Consider the following 15,693-nt stretch of genomic DNA (forward strand, 5'->3'; position numbering starts at 1 on the left):
TACACTGCAAGGGAAATGGAAGAAAGCTTTAATTGGCCAAGATTCCTGTGTAATAATGTGTCAACCCATACAGTGGCCAACCCATACAGTGCAATAGACGTGTAGAGTCATCGGCTTGTTCTAGATTTGTTTTATTGTAAGGGTGTCCTAAATTGACCCACTCTCAATTGTATGTGACATCATTAAACGTATGAGGTTATAAATGTCCCTCTGCTCCCTCCTCCAGGCGAGGATCTCCTGTACAGGTACCTGAGCAACGAGCGGATCCCCACCATCGCCGAGGAGGTCCCGTCAGTGGCGCCGCCCTACAGGCCGGCAGGGGAGCGACACCCGGTCCGGGGCGTGGACCACATCCGGGGCAGCCGCTACTTTGGCAACGCCGACCTGCACAACAGCGCCACCATCCCCTACCACCAGGACGAGCCAATCAAAAAGAGCCCTGTAGCCCCCGCCTCCAAACGCCCACCGGCAGAGCCCTCGCTACTGGTCAGTTGGATCACGCGGCTTAAGCTATTGACTCACTGATGATGCGCTTCCTGTCCGGGGCTTCCTGTTCCTGTCTGTTGTCTTCCTCAGTGCCTTTTTTTGTCGGGGCTGTTTGCAGTGGGCTCTCCTCCTCCTCCTCTCCTCCTCCTCACGCTCCCTCTCTCCCTTACCTACCCACGTGGCTCCTACTACTACTACTACTACTACTACTACTACTACTACTACTCCACCACCTCCTCACTGCGTCACGTCACCTCCCTAACCCCCCCCCCCCCCCCCCCAGTCCCCTCCAACTACCAATCCCATCTCAACCCCCACAGTTTCTCCGGAAAACATTTCAGATAAACATAGGAATACAAAGATAGGAGTGCTCAGTGAGCTGGCTGCTACAGTACACCAGCACCTGCATGAGAACGCGTTAACGTTGTGTTGGGAGTTAGAGGGTAGAGGCTGTACCAAGAGGAAATGTGTCTCTGTCTACGCGAGGACAAAGGGAATGATTCAGGTTTAGGACATATCGGCCAAGTATACCTTTCGTGGACTCTTTTGTATATTTTTAAGTTATATCATCATGTTATCAGCGAGATCCTCCTCCACTCAATTGTTTGATTTTTTTTACTTGCCAAAGTGTTTTGGAATTTTGCTTTTTTATTTCTAATGGTGTGCATCTTTTGTTATTATCTACCACAGTGAATTGATATAGAGAAAGATAAGGCACCCTAGGTGTTTAACTGTACTTGTTTTGAATTGTAGTTGTTTGTTTCTTTTCAACGTCATCATGCTCTTGTTACCATTCAGTTGAAACATACACTGCCAATGGTTGCCTCTTAAAAGCTATGCATATGAGAAGTATTTTCCTGTCATGTGACAGATGGATGCTGCATCGGCTGGTAGGGGAATACTGAACCAGGTTTGAGGTTCCAACATCACCAGCTACTGTTTGCTCTGGGTCCAAAGCTATGCACTCTGCTGTCTACAGTGTTGTCTCTACCTTGCCTTGTTCTGTGGGCTTTTAGACAAACTACTATGTGATCACTTTTCTTAAAGGGCCTACTCGCAGCAGTTTGTCAACAATTAGCCTTTTGAACTATCGATGTACTGAACAGACAGATCTGTTTTTGGAGTCACTGGCCAGATAGCATAGCCTTCCGTTATCAACACGAATAACCTAGATGCTATGGATAGATTAGCACCACAAGAGTTAGACTGACAGTATTATCCAAAACCACATGTCAAAAAATATGTAAAAGAGACAATTGTACCTAATATCTGCCTTTTGTAAAGATTTCGATAGTATTTTATTAAAGGTGCAGTTGATTTCAGTTTTCATTTGTATTGTCTTCATTTTTCTTCATCTGTTCATAATAACGAGGTGAAAATATTTTGTTATGTTGGTGAGCTTGTGCAAGTGGTGTCTCATTTGATAAGAATATCAGGAACCTCCACACTATTCAATTCAAATATAAGGTGTAAAAACTGCCACCCTCAGTAGCTTTTCAGCCATGGAAGCTGTCACAAGGAGCACTTTAGGGGAATAAATGGCCGGCCTCTTAAGCAGGCCTGTTCCAGACCTTGGTTTATATGCTTTGACCTTTGAGACTGAACTCTACTTCTGGGTTTTAAACATGTGGTGAAACTGGATAGCCAAGCTCATTTTACCTCCTGTCTCTCTCAGCTGGCAATGCTTATGTAACTACCTTCTTCCAACTTGGATGCATCTCAAATTAGGGGTAGAAATTAAGCATATGTTGCATTATGCTGTCATATTGTATTGCTTGACATATTCTGTCTTTTAACGTTTTTATATCTTTTAACCTACTTTGCTCTCAGACATCATTGTGTCATTTCCTTAAGCAATGTTTGCAATTGCGCTGTAAAAAAACTCAATGCTTGAAAAGAAAACCTACCCGCACATTTGTACATCAAAATAAAGGTGATTAATCCTATCAACAACAATTCATTAATCTTTCCCCCTTTCACCCTCTCCCTCTCTTTTTTTTCTCTGTGTTGCCCTGCATGATTTTACTGGTTTAAGTGAGGCCTCTTTTTTATTCTGTTGTCCTCTCCTTCCCTCTGCCCTGCCCTAGCCTGCCCAGTTATGGCTGCCTGCGGTCATTGCTAATCTGCACGTGCTGAGTTTCTGTGGTCCAACAAACTACAACCTGCTCTTCGCTTTAGCCTCCTCTGTGTTTACTCGCTTCTAACAAAAGCCACAGCTTTGCATGTCGTTGCTGTGAGGAGGGAAAGATCTGTGTTGAATGATTTGCCCTCTTTCGTACCAGGAGAAAATGTTGATGTGTTGAATGATATTCTCTGCTTTTTCTTTTGATATTGGCTCTGCTTTGAGGTGAATCAGCAATTTTACAGCTCACCCTACTATTAAAAAAGACACTTATAGAACTTATCAGCTTAAAAACATCTTGGGAACTCCCAATTGTTTTGGCTCATAATGATGGTTAAGCAATTCACAACAAGCCAAGTTGAACTGCTACTGTTCAATGGGACCTGATGTACAAAAACGACCTTTCAATGATCTGGGCTAAACTGACTAGTGTGATGGGACACATGGCTAGAAGATCCAGAGAGATCAGCTCAGTGGACCGGTGTTGAAGGCGTGTTAGGGTATGGGTGTATTAGGCTGTGGGTGTGTTAACATGGTTCTCTGTGTCCATCACAGGTGTCTGACTGGCACTCCAGCAGTGGCTTCCTCAACAGGTGGGTCCTCATATCACATCACTCCTAATCACAACACTAACAACTCACTCTCGGTCAGAGAGTACGCATAGAGTACACATCTCAATGGGTTTGGTCTCTTCTCACACTGATAGCAGCCAGCAATCAGTGTGTAATCTTCTTTCAAGCAGGGAAGGGTAGGGTGGGTGGCTGGGTGGGTGGGTGGGTGGGCGGGCGGGTGGTTGGGTGGGCTGACCCTGATTTTTACGAGCAGTGAAAGTATGCGGTAGAAAATGAACCAAGGTCCTATTACGGTGTCAGAGGACGAGACAACAGACAAACAGACAGACTGCTGGGAGACGACAGGCGAAACCACAGCGTCTCGAACCACAGTATCACAAATAGCGTAGAGTACCACAAGCAGAACATTCCTCGAATGAAGAACACTGAGAGAGGGTAGATAGGACTTGTCGTTGTTTTTGTTAGGGAGTCATCTTTCAAGACATCACCGCCCATCACATCTGATACCATGTATTGATATAAAAACTCACCTCAACGTCATCCTCAACGAGGAATCTTAAACCAAGCCCAAACCGTGACACACCACGACTTCCTCATGCAACACTGGTCGCTCCAACCTACTCCCGATGTGGCACTGACAAGACGGAGGAATCAGTCCCCCCCCGTCCCCGTCCATCCGGAAGAGAGTCCCCGTGCTTGTTCGTAGACCTGTGGGTGTGTGACTCCCCCTCATTAACACTCTGATTGATGACTAACCAACCCCTCCCGCACACACACACACACAAACACCCCCCCCCCCCCCCCCCCCCCCCCCCCCCCCCCCCCCCCCCCCCCAAAAAAAAAAAAACTGCTGTTTTTAGAAACCCAACACATCTCTGTCTGTTTGCTGTACGCTCTTGATGAGTGCTCACATATACACAGACACATATCCGCCACAGGCCACACACGTGAACACTTCTAGGTACACATCCTGCTTCCAACACATTCCAGGTCACAGCGGAGGTCCGTGACAATGAAATATGTATGAATGTTCCATTTATCAGGTTTTTTTCTTACACATGCACAATTTAGCCTGTGAAAAGGGCAAGATCAGGCACATTCACATTCCTACATGAACTTTACTGGGTCACATTAAAACATGTCATTCTTGTTGTAAAGCAACGATAAAGCAGCGTTCTGTTTAAAAAAAGCAGAGGCGGACACGTCCACACAGATATTAACTTCAGAACTACTGCAAATAAATCTCACCATTATGCCTCTGACATCAACCCATAGGTTGGGGAGGGAGCTGTGAATTGTCTAGATTTATTGACGGGACGGGGGTAATCGACAGGCAGGAAAAATAAGCTTCAGATAACTTCATACCCTGAAATTGCAGGGCGAGGCCTGTCGTGTGCTGACGTAAATCTATGTATTTTGAGCATTGGGCGCTAATGCGTAGCCTATGTGTGGCCTCCCAGAGGGAAAACAAGCCAACCCCATAACAACCCACAAGATCAGTTTTGTCTAAGTGAAATTACATATGAAAGTTAACTGAAATGGAACCTAGGTGAACATAATGAGTGCCTGTGTATGAGCTACGGATGCACTAAATATGTGTTGTGAGATTTTTCCAACTCACCACATTTGCCATCCCAAACCAAAATGGGGGTACTGCGTCTGCGGTACATTTGAGGTGGATGCATGGGGTCAAAATAATGGTTTGGACTAGTCTCATGTCATGTCTGTGTACAGTAAATGCTTGGTGACGGTTAATGTTACATGTGACCCCTTTTTTACTTTTTCAATGGTCCATCTTGCTGTGCTTATGAGTCTCTAATAATGTCTCTGTTGTATCCCCTCCTCTCTCTCCTCTCTCCTCTGTTTTCCCCAGATACAGCCAACCACATATTCGATCCTGGTCATTCTCTCAAGCGGTAAGGACATATCTGTTGTGGACACACACACACACACACACACACACACACACACACACACACACACACTTATAGATGACAGATGACTGGTGATGAGGGGCCTCTGGGAAGAATAAGAACATATTTTCAAATGTGGCAATTACATATCTCTATCAATTAAAGGGGAGGTTTTAGAGATCCAATAATTCCTAAAGGAAGAGGCTGGATTACTGAGGTGGTTGAGCCTTGTCTCTCCCTTTAACCACCAGTGTGTGGTCATAAAGAGAGAGACAGAGCGAGAGAGAACAGGCTATCTCCACAGTGCTATGTGAGGAATGCCTCTGGCCTTGACCTTTGCTCTTCTGTCAACAGTGGGAGAAACTAAGGGCCTGGAAGACAATCCCCTTATATCACACAGCGAGAAACCAACACACACACACACACACACACACACACACACACACCAAACACACACACTAAACAACTTAACCACTCTCCATGTTTTTCTCGTAGTCCTCTTCATCACCTTCTTGCTTGAGCTCTTCCATTGCCGTTGAAACAATATTGGCTACTAGCTATCCATGGAAGTGGCTATTCTACAGGAAACGATCAGCAGGAGGATATAACCTTCCATTATGTCCCTAAAATGGACGCTTGTGGAAATTGATCCAGCACTTACTGGCCATGACAGATGTGGATATAGAATTACCTGAGGGGTAATCGGAACATTCAGTGAGACTTGGAGAGACCCTCTGGGGATGACTTCCCCCCCCCCTCCCTCCTCCTCCTCCTCCTCCATCATCTCCTCCCCTCATATCCAGAGTGCCATGAGCTAATGTCAATCCCTCTGTCACACATAGCATGCATTACACATCCAGCGGGGTCAGGTATACGTATGACACACAGAGCCGCTGGTGGCAGGAAAACAAATCACGAGCGCACATGGTTCATGGTTACAAAGACTTGTTATTGTGCCAAATAAGGAAGCCTTGACCTCAATGTCAAACCTGTCATGTGAGGAAAAATAGCAGAATCTCTATCAGCCATCTGTGACATTGTTTTGGTTGTTCCCTGTGAGTATTTATAGTTGGACAGTCCAGTGTGTGTGTGTGTGTGTGTGTGTGTGTGTGTGTGTGTGTGTGTGTGTGTGTGTTTGTGAAAAGGGGGAAGCCTACATCGATTTTCCTGCTAAGTGTGGACCGTTGTGTACGACCCATCGCAGCACTCGAAGAGTTAACTCAATTTGTCCACTGTGTGTTAGCGAGCTGCAGGGGTTGTGCCAGTGCCAATGCCAGGCAACTGGGCAATTACCATAAACAGGGTCTCTCTTGCAGCGGGGGTCGGTGCCAACCTCCTCTGAGTCCCACAACACTGAACAGCGTAGAACCTGATACCATCTCCCCACTGCCCAGCATGTGAGCCCTGGGGTAAAGAATGGCCACTCTGTGTCGGCCAGTGAAACCCCCCCCCCCTCGCTCCGGAGTAAAGGGCTTGAGGGATATTAGTTAAGTGCCGTGACAATTCCCAGCATGGAACATGATGGGAGATTTAGCCCCACAATGGTGTGACGAATCCGCATTCCCATGAAGCTACGGCTCTGACATCAGTGGTGGAGAGCTTACCCCCATTTCCCCTCCAGTGCCTTTTCATGTACCCAAAACATGCTCAGTGTTAAGTCATTCGAATGCCACTTTTGTTCCACAGTGAATGGGGACAATAGAGGCGCTGAGGCAACGTTGAGTGTAAATCTTTCAATTCCATCGATCCTATCCATATGAAAAGCCAAAGGCCCCAGTTTGTAATTTGGGGATGACAATGGGGTTACTTGATATGGATGAGAGAGAGAGTGTGTGTGAGAAAGACAGACAGAGACAGAGAGAAAGGGAACTGTTTACAGTGTGTTGAGTGTGAGTGTGAGTGTGTGTTTGTGTGAGTGAGAAAGAGAGAGCGATAAGAGCAAGAAAGCATGTGGCCCGTTACTGTTTGGGCGCATTGGGGGATGTCATGAGCCCTGTGAGGGTTGAGGTCAGGGGGGAGTGAGAGGAGCCCCACTATGATAACAGCCTTCCTCTCCACTGTAGCTCCAGGAATGCGTCTGGTTCACCACTGTCCCAGCACACAGAGAGCCCACCACATCCGATCTCATGATCAGATAGCTGCTTCCATCCACAAACATTGCAGCCCTTGTGCCTTCATGCATGCAGACAATGTTATGGCTCCAGCTCGAGCTTCCTGCAGAGAGAGTGAGGAGTGTTGAGAGCAGTGCTGCAGGCTCCCTGCCCGCAGATTTCCTTCCAGAGAGCCATAAGTGGGCCTAGAGGACCCTCTGCTTGTGATCTGACACATTTTCCTTTCCCCTTTTTTCCCGAGGCACCTCCATAATGGTATATTTTGTGAAATTCTTTCTGATGATGGCTTTAGCAGACTGAAATACTGTATCAGCATGGTTATGGCAAGTCTGACGAATAGTTGAATTGATGACGAATAGTTGACATTGCACATTGAGTTTATATATGGTCCAACGTCTTAATGCCAATGTAATCTAATTCAACAGGTCTGATCTATGGAACAGTTTCTACTACAGTACACTACTCCAGTGGACACATGATATGATAGGCTAGACTAGAGGGACATCTAGTGGTTACCTGTAGCAACTGCGAGGTACATAAGAATTGAGGATGAGATGCAACAGTATTTGATTGAATTCTATGTGCGCAAAATAAGACTTATTTTGCCTTTGAAATGGCTCGAAGACTCCAAGAGGCTCTACATTGACATCTTTTGGACCGTGCTAAGTTTCTGCAGGGTATTGGAGAATTCTATTCGACTATGTAGCGTGATGTTGGCCAAGGTATTCGCCGGGGTTTCAGCGTTGTATTCGCGCTAAAATACGCGTTTTGAAATCTTGGTGCCAGGTATGTTGCGTTTGTGCTTAGGTTTTTTAATTTATTTATTTATTTTTTACATGATTTCAATGCTTTAGGCACATATTTACATTCCAATTTTAGTTAGTTTGGTTCTTCAGAATTTTGACCCCAGGCCTACAATTTCGTGTCAATTTCGTTTCCATTTTCATTCCAGGCAATCCAAGAAAGGTGGGTACATTTCGTGCCTTCAAAGTGGCAATGTTTTTGGCATGGCATCAATTGGCCTGTTGCTTGGCAATTATTGGCCCTTGGCCATAAACACATCTTGCTGTATTTGCAAGCTTGTTTTGTGAGATATCTGATATGCCATGATTTGGCACTTGGCCTTTGACCCAACAAATAGTGATATATTAAATTATTAGTGACCTAACCAGTTATTAGGTAATGGGTTAACCATAATTTAGCTTTTGAATGAATATCTTCACACCAGGGCACCTGCTCACATAGAACCTCCAGAGCTACATTTTCTTATGAACAGATGATAAAGAAACAGGTGCAGTTAGTTCACTTGTGGTTTAAGGGACTGAAGGTCCATAGACAGAAGTTTATAGACCTTTCGTTAGAGCACAGCTGTGGTTAGTAGTGTGGTGAGCATCACTCATCTCACCGTCATCGCTTAGCTAAGACAACCGGAAACATGATCCTGAGAGATGCATGTGTGTTGAGCAATACAGAGAGAGAAGTGAAGACTAGTTAATGCTTATTGTGAATGGCTATAGTCATAGTGTGACTGAGGACCTGGCGTGTGATGTGGTTATTTAACTGAAGCAGGACTCTGAAGTGAACACCCCTCTAACCTGGTTTGAAAGGAACAGGTACAGACTCAGCATCACTTTTTTTGTTCTTTTGTTACTAGTAGTGCAGTTTCATGGTTGTACATTACACTTCTGCAATGGAGAATACAGGCAGAGTTGGGCTTGAACTAGTGACCCCATAGTTATGAGGCGAAGCACAATACCATCTGTGCCACCAAGGTTCAGTCAGCTTGGCAGAGATTGTAGTGTGCCCACATAGGTTAAGGGTAGTCTAGAATGTTGCCTTCCTAGTTGAACTACATGGTTGGACTGGGATTCCTGACCTGCCAATGCTTGAGACAGATGGTCTTGAGTGTTTTTTCTTTAAAACTCTAGTATCTTCACACATCCCTGTACTTCCGCTGACTGGTTGCTTGCATTATTTTGGACTATGCTTATGGGTACAGTATACTATGAATCTGGTGTACATTTTTTTTTTTTGTGGCTGTGAGAGGCGCTTCATCGATAACCTCAAATACTGTATGCTCACTTTAATTTTAGTCAAGGAAGTCAAGCCGGCTGAGGAAGTTGGTCAATAATGCTTGTGCCTATGAAACAAGGTTTCTCAATGTCAATCGACAGCAGTTTCAACATTTGGTTGTAATTTTAAATGTGGATGGACTATTTTTTTTACACTATATTATATTGTATTGTTGACTGTTGTTGATCGAGGAGCAAGATTCCAAAGCATGTCACTATATCAATTATGGCTGTATGCGCAAAAAAAAATTGATTTGATTTGACACATCCTCATATTAAATTCATATTGACTTTTCCGAAACAACATTGACCTTTGAGGAATCAGTTCCTGAAAAGTAGCTATAGAAATGAGCCTAGTAGTTTTAGGTTCTGGGTCAGGGGTGAAGCGTATTCGGGTCATATGCTGGAAACCAAAGGGCTTACAGTTATCCTGTGAAACTAGACCCATGGGTGAAATGCAGCTATAAAGGGACAACAACCCCTCCATAATCGGATGTCATTTTCTCTGACTCAGATGATACTAATGGAACCTTTAACCACTTAGTCATCATGTATGGCATGATGATACCTAGTGACTCTGGACTATGTTTCTTATTGGTTTCTGACAATGACATAGACATTGTCAATGTATTGAAATACAGGACTTGTTTTGACAGAAATCATAGAGAAGGTTTCCTAGAAATGTAGAATTAGCGGTTACAGAGGAAAAATATAAAGGGAGCAATTATTTTCCTTCGTAGGGTATCTGTGACATCACTTCCTTTTAATATGCTGAGAGCAGCATGTTTCTGTTGTTTTATCTTCTTCCTTTTTTCAACACATGATTTCAGGCACTATTCATTCAGATAAGGTACTGTAAACGATACAATTTATTCTGAGGTCTGTGGCTGAACTTGTGTTCCTCCCAACAGGCTGCCTTCCCTATATCTCTGGCTCCCTCTATGGCTGCTGATGACTACAACCCTGTAAGTAGAGTATTATCTCTAGTTATCTCTACTTCTGAGGGAAATGAGTGAAATGGACTTTATTTTCTGTAATTGGACTCCTTTACATTGGCTCTGATATTCAGACACGTCCTGTAGCTAGCATTTGTATCAATTCTTTGGCCAGAACTTTTTAATGTAGTGTGTACTTCTGCTTCTGCAATCTTGTGACATGTCAAGATGAACCTTTTACGATGTTTGTTCGATTTTTTTTACAACCAGAGATTCCATACCACTGTGGTTAGCCCAAATTGTTTATTTATTTGGTTGCTATCATCAACATCTTTCTTTGTTATCAGAAAGAGAGAGAGAGGGAGGGAGGGAGGAGGGAGGAGGGTGTGCTAGAGCGAGCGAGAGAGAGAAGTGATTGTGATAGAGCGAGAGAGTGAAAGAGAGAGATTCATGTGACACTTCTAGTGAGAAACAGGATGTACCAGATAGAGATTGCTGTATGCTGAGGTGGTTGTGTGATATCACTACCCTATGAGCTCTAAGTCCTGGACCAGTGAATACACCTTATGGTAACCTTCCGACCTCACTTTGGTTCCTCTTCTATTTTCTAAGGTTTCCCTGAGACAGAAGTCAAGGAAGAAGAGTCGAGGAGGTAAGTTGTTGTCACACAGGGGGCTCTGCTGCCTACTGCCTGCTGTCTGTGGCTACGCTCTCAACTGTAATTTAGGCCCCTGATGTGGGCGTGTGGAAAGTGACATGGCAATTAATGTCTGTGGGGGCTTGTGTTGAAGATGCCTTTAGACAATGCTCAGTTAGAGATTCTGGTATTTTAAGCTTAAGCTCACTGTTCAGTGCAGTGTGCATGGATGCATAGTGTGATTGGTGCGTGTGAACCATCATAGAATTTGAATATTTTTGTTGTTGGACGATTTACATCGAACAGGTAGGCTGAACATGGTTGAAAGAGGTTATATATGTGCTGCGCGGGTGAACGTGATTTAATAATCTGCAGGTGTTTGTCTGAGTTTATGAAGCATAATGGAGTTTTCACAAAATCTTGTTTTTGCATTTAGTGTGATCTTAATGTATTTCAATGTCAATGGGCTTGTTCCATCATATCTTGATCTGACCTTTTGTTGTGAGTGTTGTGGATTGTTCATGTTTGCAGTAGAGGGTGTGCTGGAAACGGAGTAAAGTGATGGTAGTCATACCAAACCTTTCGTATCGAACTATTTAAAGATGCATGCTTGTCTGAGTAGCTCTGATCATCCGTGTGTAGTGTGTAGTGTGTGGTGTGTGTTTGTGTGTGTGTGTGTGTGTTTGTGTGTGTGTGTGTGTGTGTGTGTCAACCTGTGTCTGTGTCTGTCCCAAATAAAGTATTCAAAATGTGGTTGTGTGTTTGTCCAGGCAATGTGACAATGAGCAGAAGGAGAGTCTCAGTGAAAGAGCTGGGCCAGCCAGACCATCAGGGCTGGCTCTATAGGAAGAAGGAGGGCAAGGGCTTCCTGGGCTTCAAATGGAAGAAGTACTGGTTTGTCCTCAAGAAGACGTCCCTGTACTGGTACACTAATCAGCTGGTGAGTAATGGTCTTGGCTCAGTTGGTAGATGGGCTCAGTTGGTAGAGCATGGCACTAACAATGCTTAGGTTGGGGGATCGATTCTCGCTGGGACCATATATACTGAAAAATGTATGCACTCACTGCAATGTAAGTCACTTTGGATAAAAGCGTCAGCTAAATGGCATATATTATACTGCTAGAGTCTGAGTCATCCTGTCATTGCCACAGCTGGTCTTCCCAGTGTTGCCTCCATGTCATTGCCGGAACAGAGGCAGACTGACATGGCATTTCCTGTGTCTGGAGGTGTCAGTGTCAATGTGTCAACTTCTGCTAAGTAAGATGTGCATGACATACTGGCATGGAGGAATGAATTAAGTCTCCAAATGTGCGCCTACACACATTTGGAGAAATTGAAAGTGAAAACAAGTGATATGTTTCATGAATTTAAAGGAAATTGTGTGGGATTGTTAGTTGTTTTTGAAGAGTTTTGAAGGGAATTCCCTTTATCAGAGAGAATCTGTTAATAAAAAGCAAAAAAGAACAACCATTTGTCTTCTTTTCAGGCCGAGAAAGCAGAGGGTTACATCAACTTGACAGACTTCATGATCGACAGAGCGATGGAGTGCAAGAAAAAATAGTAAGTCACCTTGGTCTTCAAACAATCAAAATGACAGGAAGTCATTAGGTTAGTGAATATCTGTAACTTCCTGTTTACTATGAGAATAGTTTTGAATGCAAAGTGAGGTGAAAAACCCACATTCAAGGTTTTAGTCATGTGCTCATGCCATCGTTAAAGGGGCAGTCTGTAATTTGTAATTTTGTCCATTTTTTTAAGCATCTGTGCAGCGCTTCCATTTCCCCCTCAAAATGTATCCATATAAAATGTAGAAATCTGGGACTTTTATTGAAACAAAATGTGAGGTGACGTCAGCTTCAGTTCAGGAAACCACAACGCATTTCCAAACCACTCGTTTCAGATGTAAATTTGATGCTATATTTCTAGTTAGCTGCAGTATTTCTCACATGTATGCTATAGCAACAAATAAAAGAGATGGGTGAGTCAACAACATGTTTGACTTTAAATGATAATTTATAGCCATTGATCCATAGCTCGGTATATTTATAGCCATTGATCCATAGCTCGGTATATTTATAGCCATTGATCCATAGCTCTGTCTATGAAATTGGGAGTGGTTACATTTCTCCAGCCCCATCCCTCAGCTGTCTACCAAAAGAGTGGCGGGGAGCCCGCTTTATTGTTGTTGAATGACATATTGCACCTTTAATGCTTGCTGTTCAGTCAATGCTTTGCGTAGATATGTGGACCCTTTTTAGTATCTGCTCTACTTTCACACCACTGATGGTTTGTGTGGATGTCTCTCTCTGTCTCTTGCAGTGCCATCAAAGCCTGTCACCCACAAGTCATGATGTTTTACTTTGCAGCTGAGAGCAACGAGGACATGAACATGTAAGTCACATGTTAGGGAGGTGGGGGTAGGGAGGTGGGGGTTAGGGAGGTGGGGGTACAGCATAAAGAGTGACTAGCAAAGCCAATTAATCATCAGCCGTGTCATGTAAATCAAAAGAAAATTACATTTATTTATACAGGTTAGTCTCATTCTAAAGTTAAAGTCTCTTTTTCAAGAGAGACCTGTTTTAACAGTAGCAGGGGGAACACAGTTTCAGACAAAACAACTTGCATGCACAGACAAAACATTGAATAAACTATGGACACACACACAAAGTTCAACCGTTACATATAGAAACACAAACTTCACAAACATCTGTCCTAATGACAGTTACACATATCTGTAATATTTCCATCAACCAAGTGTTTAAACTCCACCAAAGTGACTACATCCTCAAGTTTTAAACGTTCCTCATAATGTGACCTAGCTGTCCTCATAATCCTCAATCTTCATTGGCTTGTAATGTTTTGATTTTGAGCAGTTTTCTCGCTAAGCATTTGCTATAGAAGCTGTCCCTACATAATGTTTTCCAAAGTTTCTCCTCATCATAGAGAGGGTGAATGTGACTGTCTCTACCTGTCTGTTGCAGATGGTTGAATAAGCTTGGACTCGCTTCAATCCAATATGAACCAACAGAGAGCAACGACACTGCTGCCGGTAAGGCCTCATAATGATCAGTCAGAATGATTTATCAGCTGTGCTCCGTTTCACTGTTAATCAATGTCTGTCAAGAAGACGTTGGGTAGTGTGTAAAGTCATTCTGATGGGTGTGTGTGTGTGTGGTGTGTGTGGTGTGTGTGGTGTGTGTGTGTGTGTGTGTGTGTGTGTGTGTGTGTGTGTGTGTCCAGAGTGTTACAGTGAGGAGAGTGATCACGAGGAGGCAGAGACCACGGAGGCGCCGCCTCCCCCATACTCAGAGCAGATGAGCCAGGACTCTGTGGATGTGGGTGGTCCACCTGGTAGTGGTCATCAGGTCAGTGGACACTGGGCAGCTGAGAGGGTTCTTACACAAGTGGATTATACCAGCATAAGCTACAGGGTGGGCTCAATGCCTCTATAACAAGAGGTCACATGCCCTTGTTGAGGAGACGTCATGCTAACTCAACTTACAGTGTAGACACAGGTCTTCTATCGTTTGACAACACAAGTCAATCAGTGGCATTGTTCTAGAAACAGGACTGTGGTTCTCCTGGCTCCTCTGACTTTCGGTATGTTTGTGTCTCCCAGGGAACCCTTCCTCCGCCTTACTCCTCCCCGCTCCCCAGCGAGGCCAATGGCTCCCTCTCCTCGCCTGTCAGCACCATGACATCGCAGAGCTCCGCCTCCTCGCTGGCCAAGCACCGGCAGTCCTGGTTGGACCTGGTCTCACAGGCCTCCCCCGTTGCCGGGGAGACGGTGGTGTGCTCAGTGCAGGTGCACACACACCGCCCGCCCCCACGAGAGAGAGCGGAGGAGGAAGAGGAGGAGGAGGAGGAGACCATACACCTCCACCAGGAGGCCTTGGCCCCCCAGGACCCCCCAGAGATGGCAGCCAGCGAGGAGCACCCCGTTCCTGGGGGTCAGACTCTGGTGGCTATGCCTAGGTCGGAGGAAGATGGTAAGACAGTGCTGAAAGAACAACGTTTTTTTGACTTTCCAGAGAGGTGGATGTAACATGGAGTGTTGAGCACATTGTGTCCGTTTACTACAGGCAACCATCAGGTTTAGACATGAATGAGTGTGTCATTCAAAGCCTCTTAGAAATTCAGTTCAAACATTGGGCTGGATAGATGGATGCTTTTCCCCTGCCTTTAACATGGTGTTTTACGTCAAGGAAACTGAAAGCTGTAGTTGGCCGTTTGAGGCTTTTTGATGAAGAGAAGAAGTGCAAGTAGACAGCACTTCCTGTGGCATCTGCTTGTGTAATGTGGTCACTTCTGTATTCGGTAGCAGTAAATGGAAACTAGAATTTGTGTCTGCCTGCACATGTGTGATATTCAACTCTCCGTGAGAAAGTGTTCAACAGAGGCAGTCAATGTGTTTAACATCACTAATTGTTTCAAATGACTTTTTTAGTCAGTTAATTCATGCTACCTCTGGTCATTTTATAAGATTATGTCGCTAGGCTGAGTTCAACTTATAGTATTGCTTTGCACCAATGGTTAGGTGCAAAGCAGAAATATGAAGGTTTCTCAGGTTAATTGTGTACGTTTTCTTGCAGGGAGTCACGAAGCCAGCTCTGATGAAATGGAAAGACTGTACATCCATCTGAAACAGGCCAGCCTCTCCCCGATAGGAGACCGCAAACCATCCACCAAGAGGGATTTCAGAGCCTCCTTCATAAAGCGATGCAAAAACCAGAGTGTTAACGAGAGACTGCACCTCATCAGGACCCTGAACAGCACGCTAAAGGTACATACTCTTCCTTGGAATTATGTTTTCTTTTCATTTTTTTCACAATGACTACAGAGATG

At 44.5% G+C, this 15,693-nt stretch overlaps 1 protein-coding gene across 1 annotated transcript in view; it reads left to right on the plus strand.

Annotated features, from left to right (window-relative positions):
* The window catches only part of LOC310814107 (connector enhancer of kinase suppressor of ras 3-like), a 48,630-nt gene that overhangs the window by 32,473 nt on the left and 464 nt on the right, over positions 1-15,693 (plus strand). Inside the window, exons 13-24 of the mRNA XM_083683376.1 lie at positions 227-486; positions 3,164-3,201; positions 5,054-5,096; positions 10,188-10,241; positions 10,824-10,863; positions 11,619-11,788; positions 12,335-12,408; positions 13,168-13,239; positions 13,830-13,897; positions 14,089-14,213; positions 14,468-14,837; positions 15,441-15,631. Coding sequence (XP_083539502.1) covers positions 227-486; positions 3,164-3,201; positions 5,054-5,096; positions 10,188-10,241; positions 10,824-10,863; positions 11,619-11,788; positions 12,335-12,408; positions 13,168-13,239; positions 13,830-13,897; positions 14,089-14,213; positions 14,468-14,837; positions 15,441-15,631 — 1,505 coding nt within the window. The remainder of the gene's footprint in view (positions 1-226; positions 487-3,163; positions 3,202-5,053; positions 5,097-10,187; positions 10,242-10,823; positions 10,864-11,618; positions 11,789-12,334; positions 12,409-13,167; positions 13,240-13,829; positions 13,898-14,088; positions 14,214-14,467; positions 14,838-15,440; positions 15,632-15,693) is intronic.

This window comes from Argentina silus, assembly GCF_951799395.1.
Source record: "Argentina silus genome assembly, chromosome: 13".
In the NCBI taxonomy this organism is placed as follows: domain Eukaryota; kingdom Metazoa; phylum Chordata; class Actinopteri; order Argentiniformes; family Argentinidae; genus Argentina; species Argentina silus.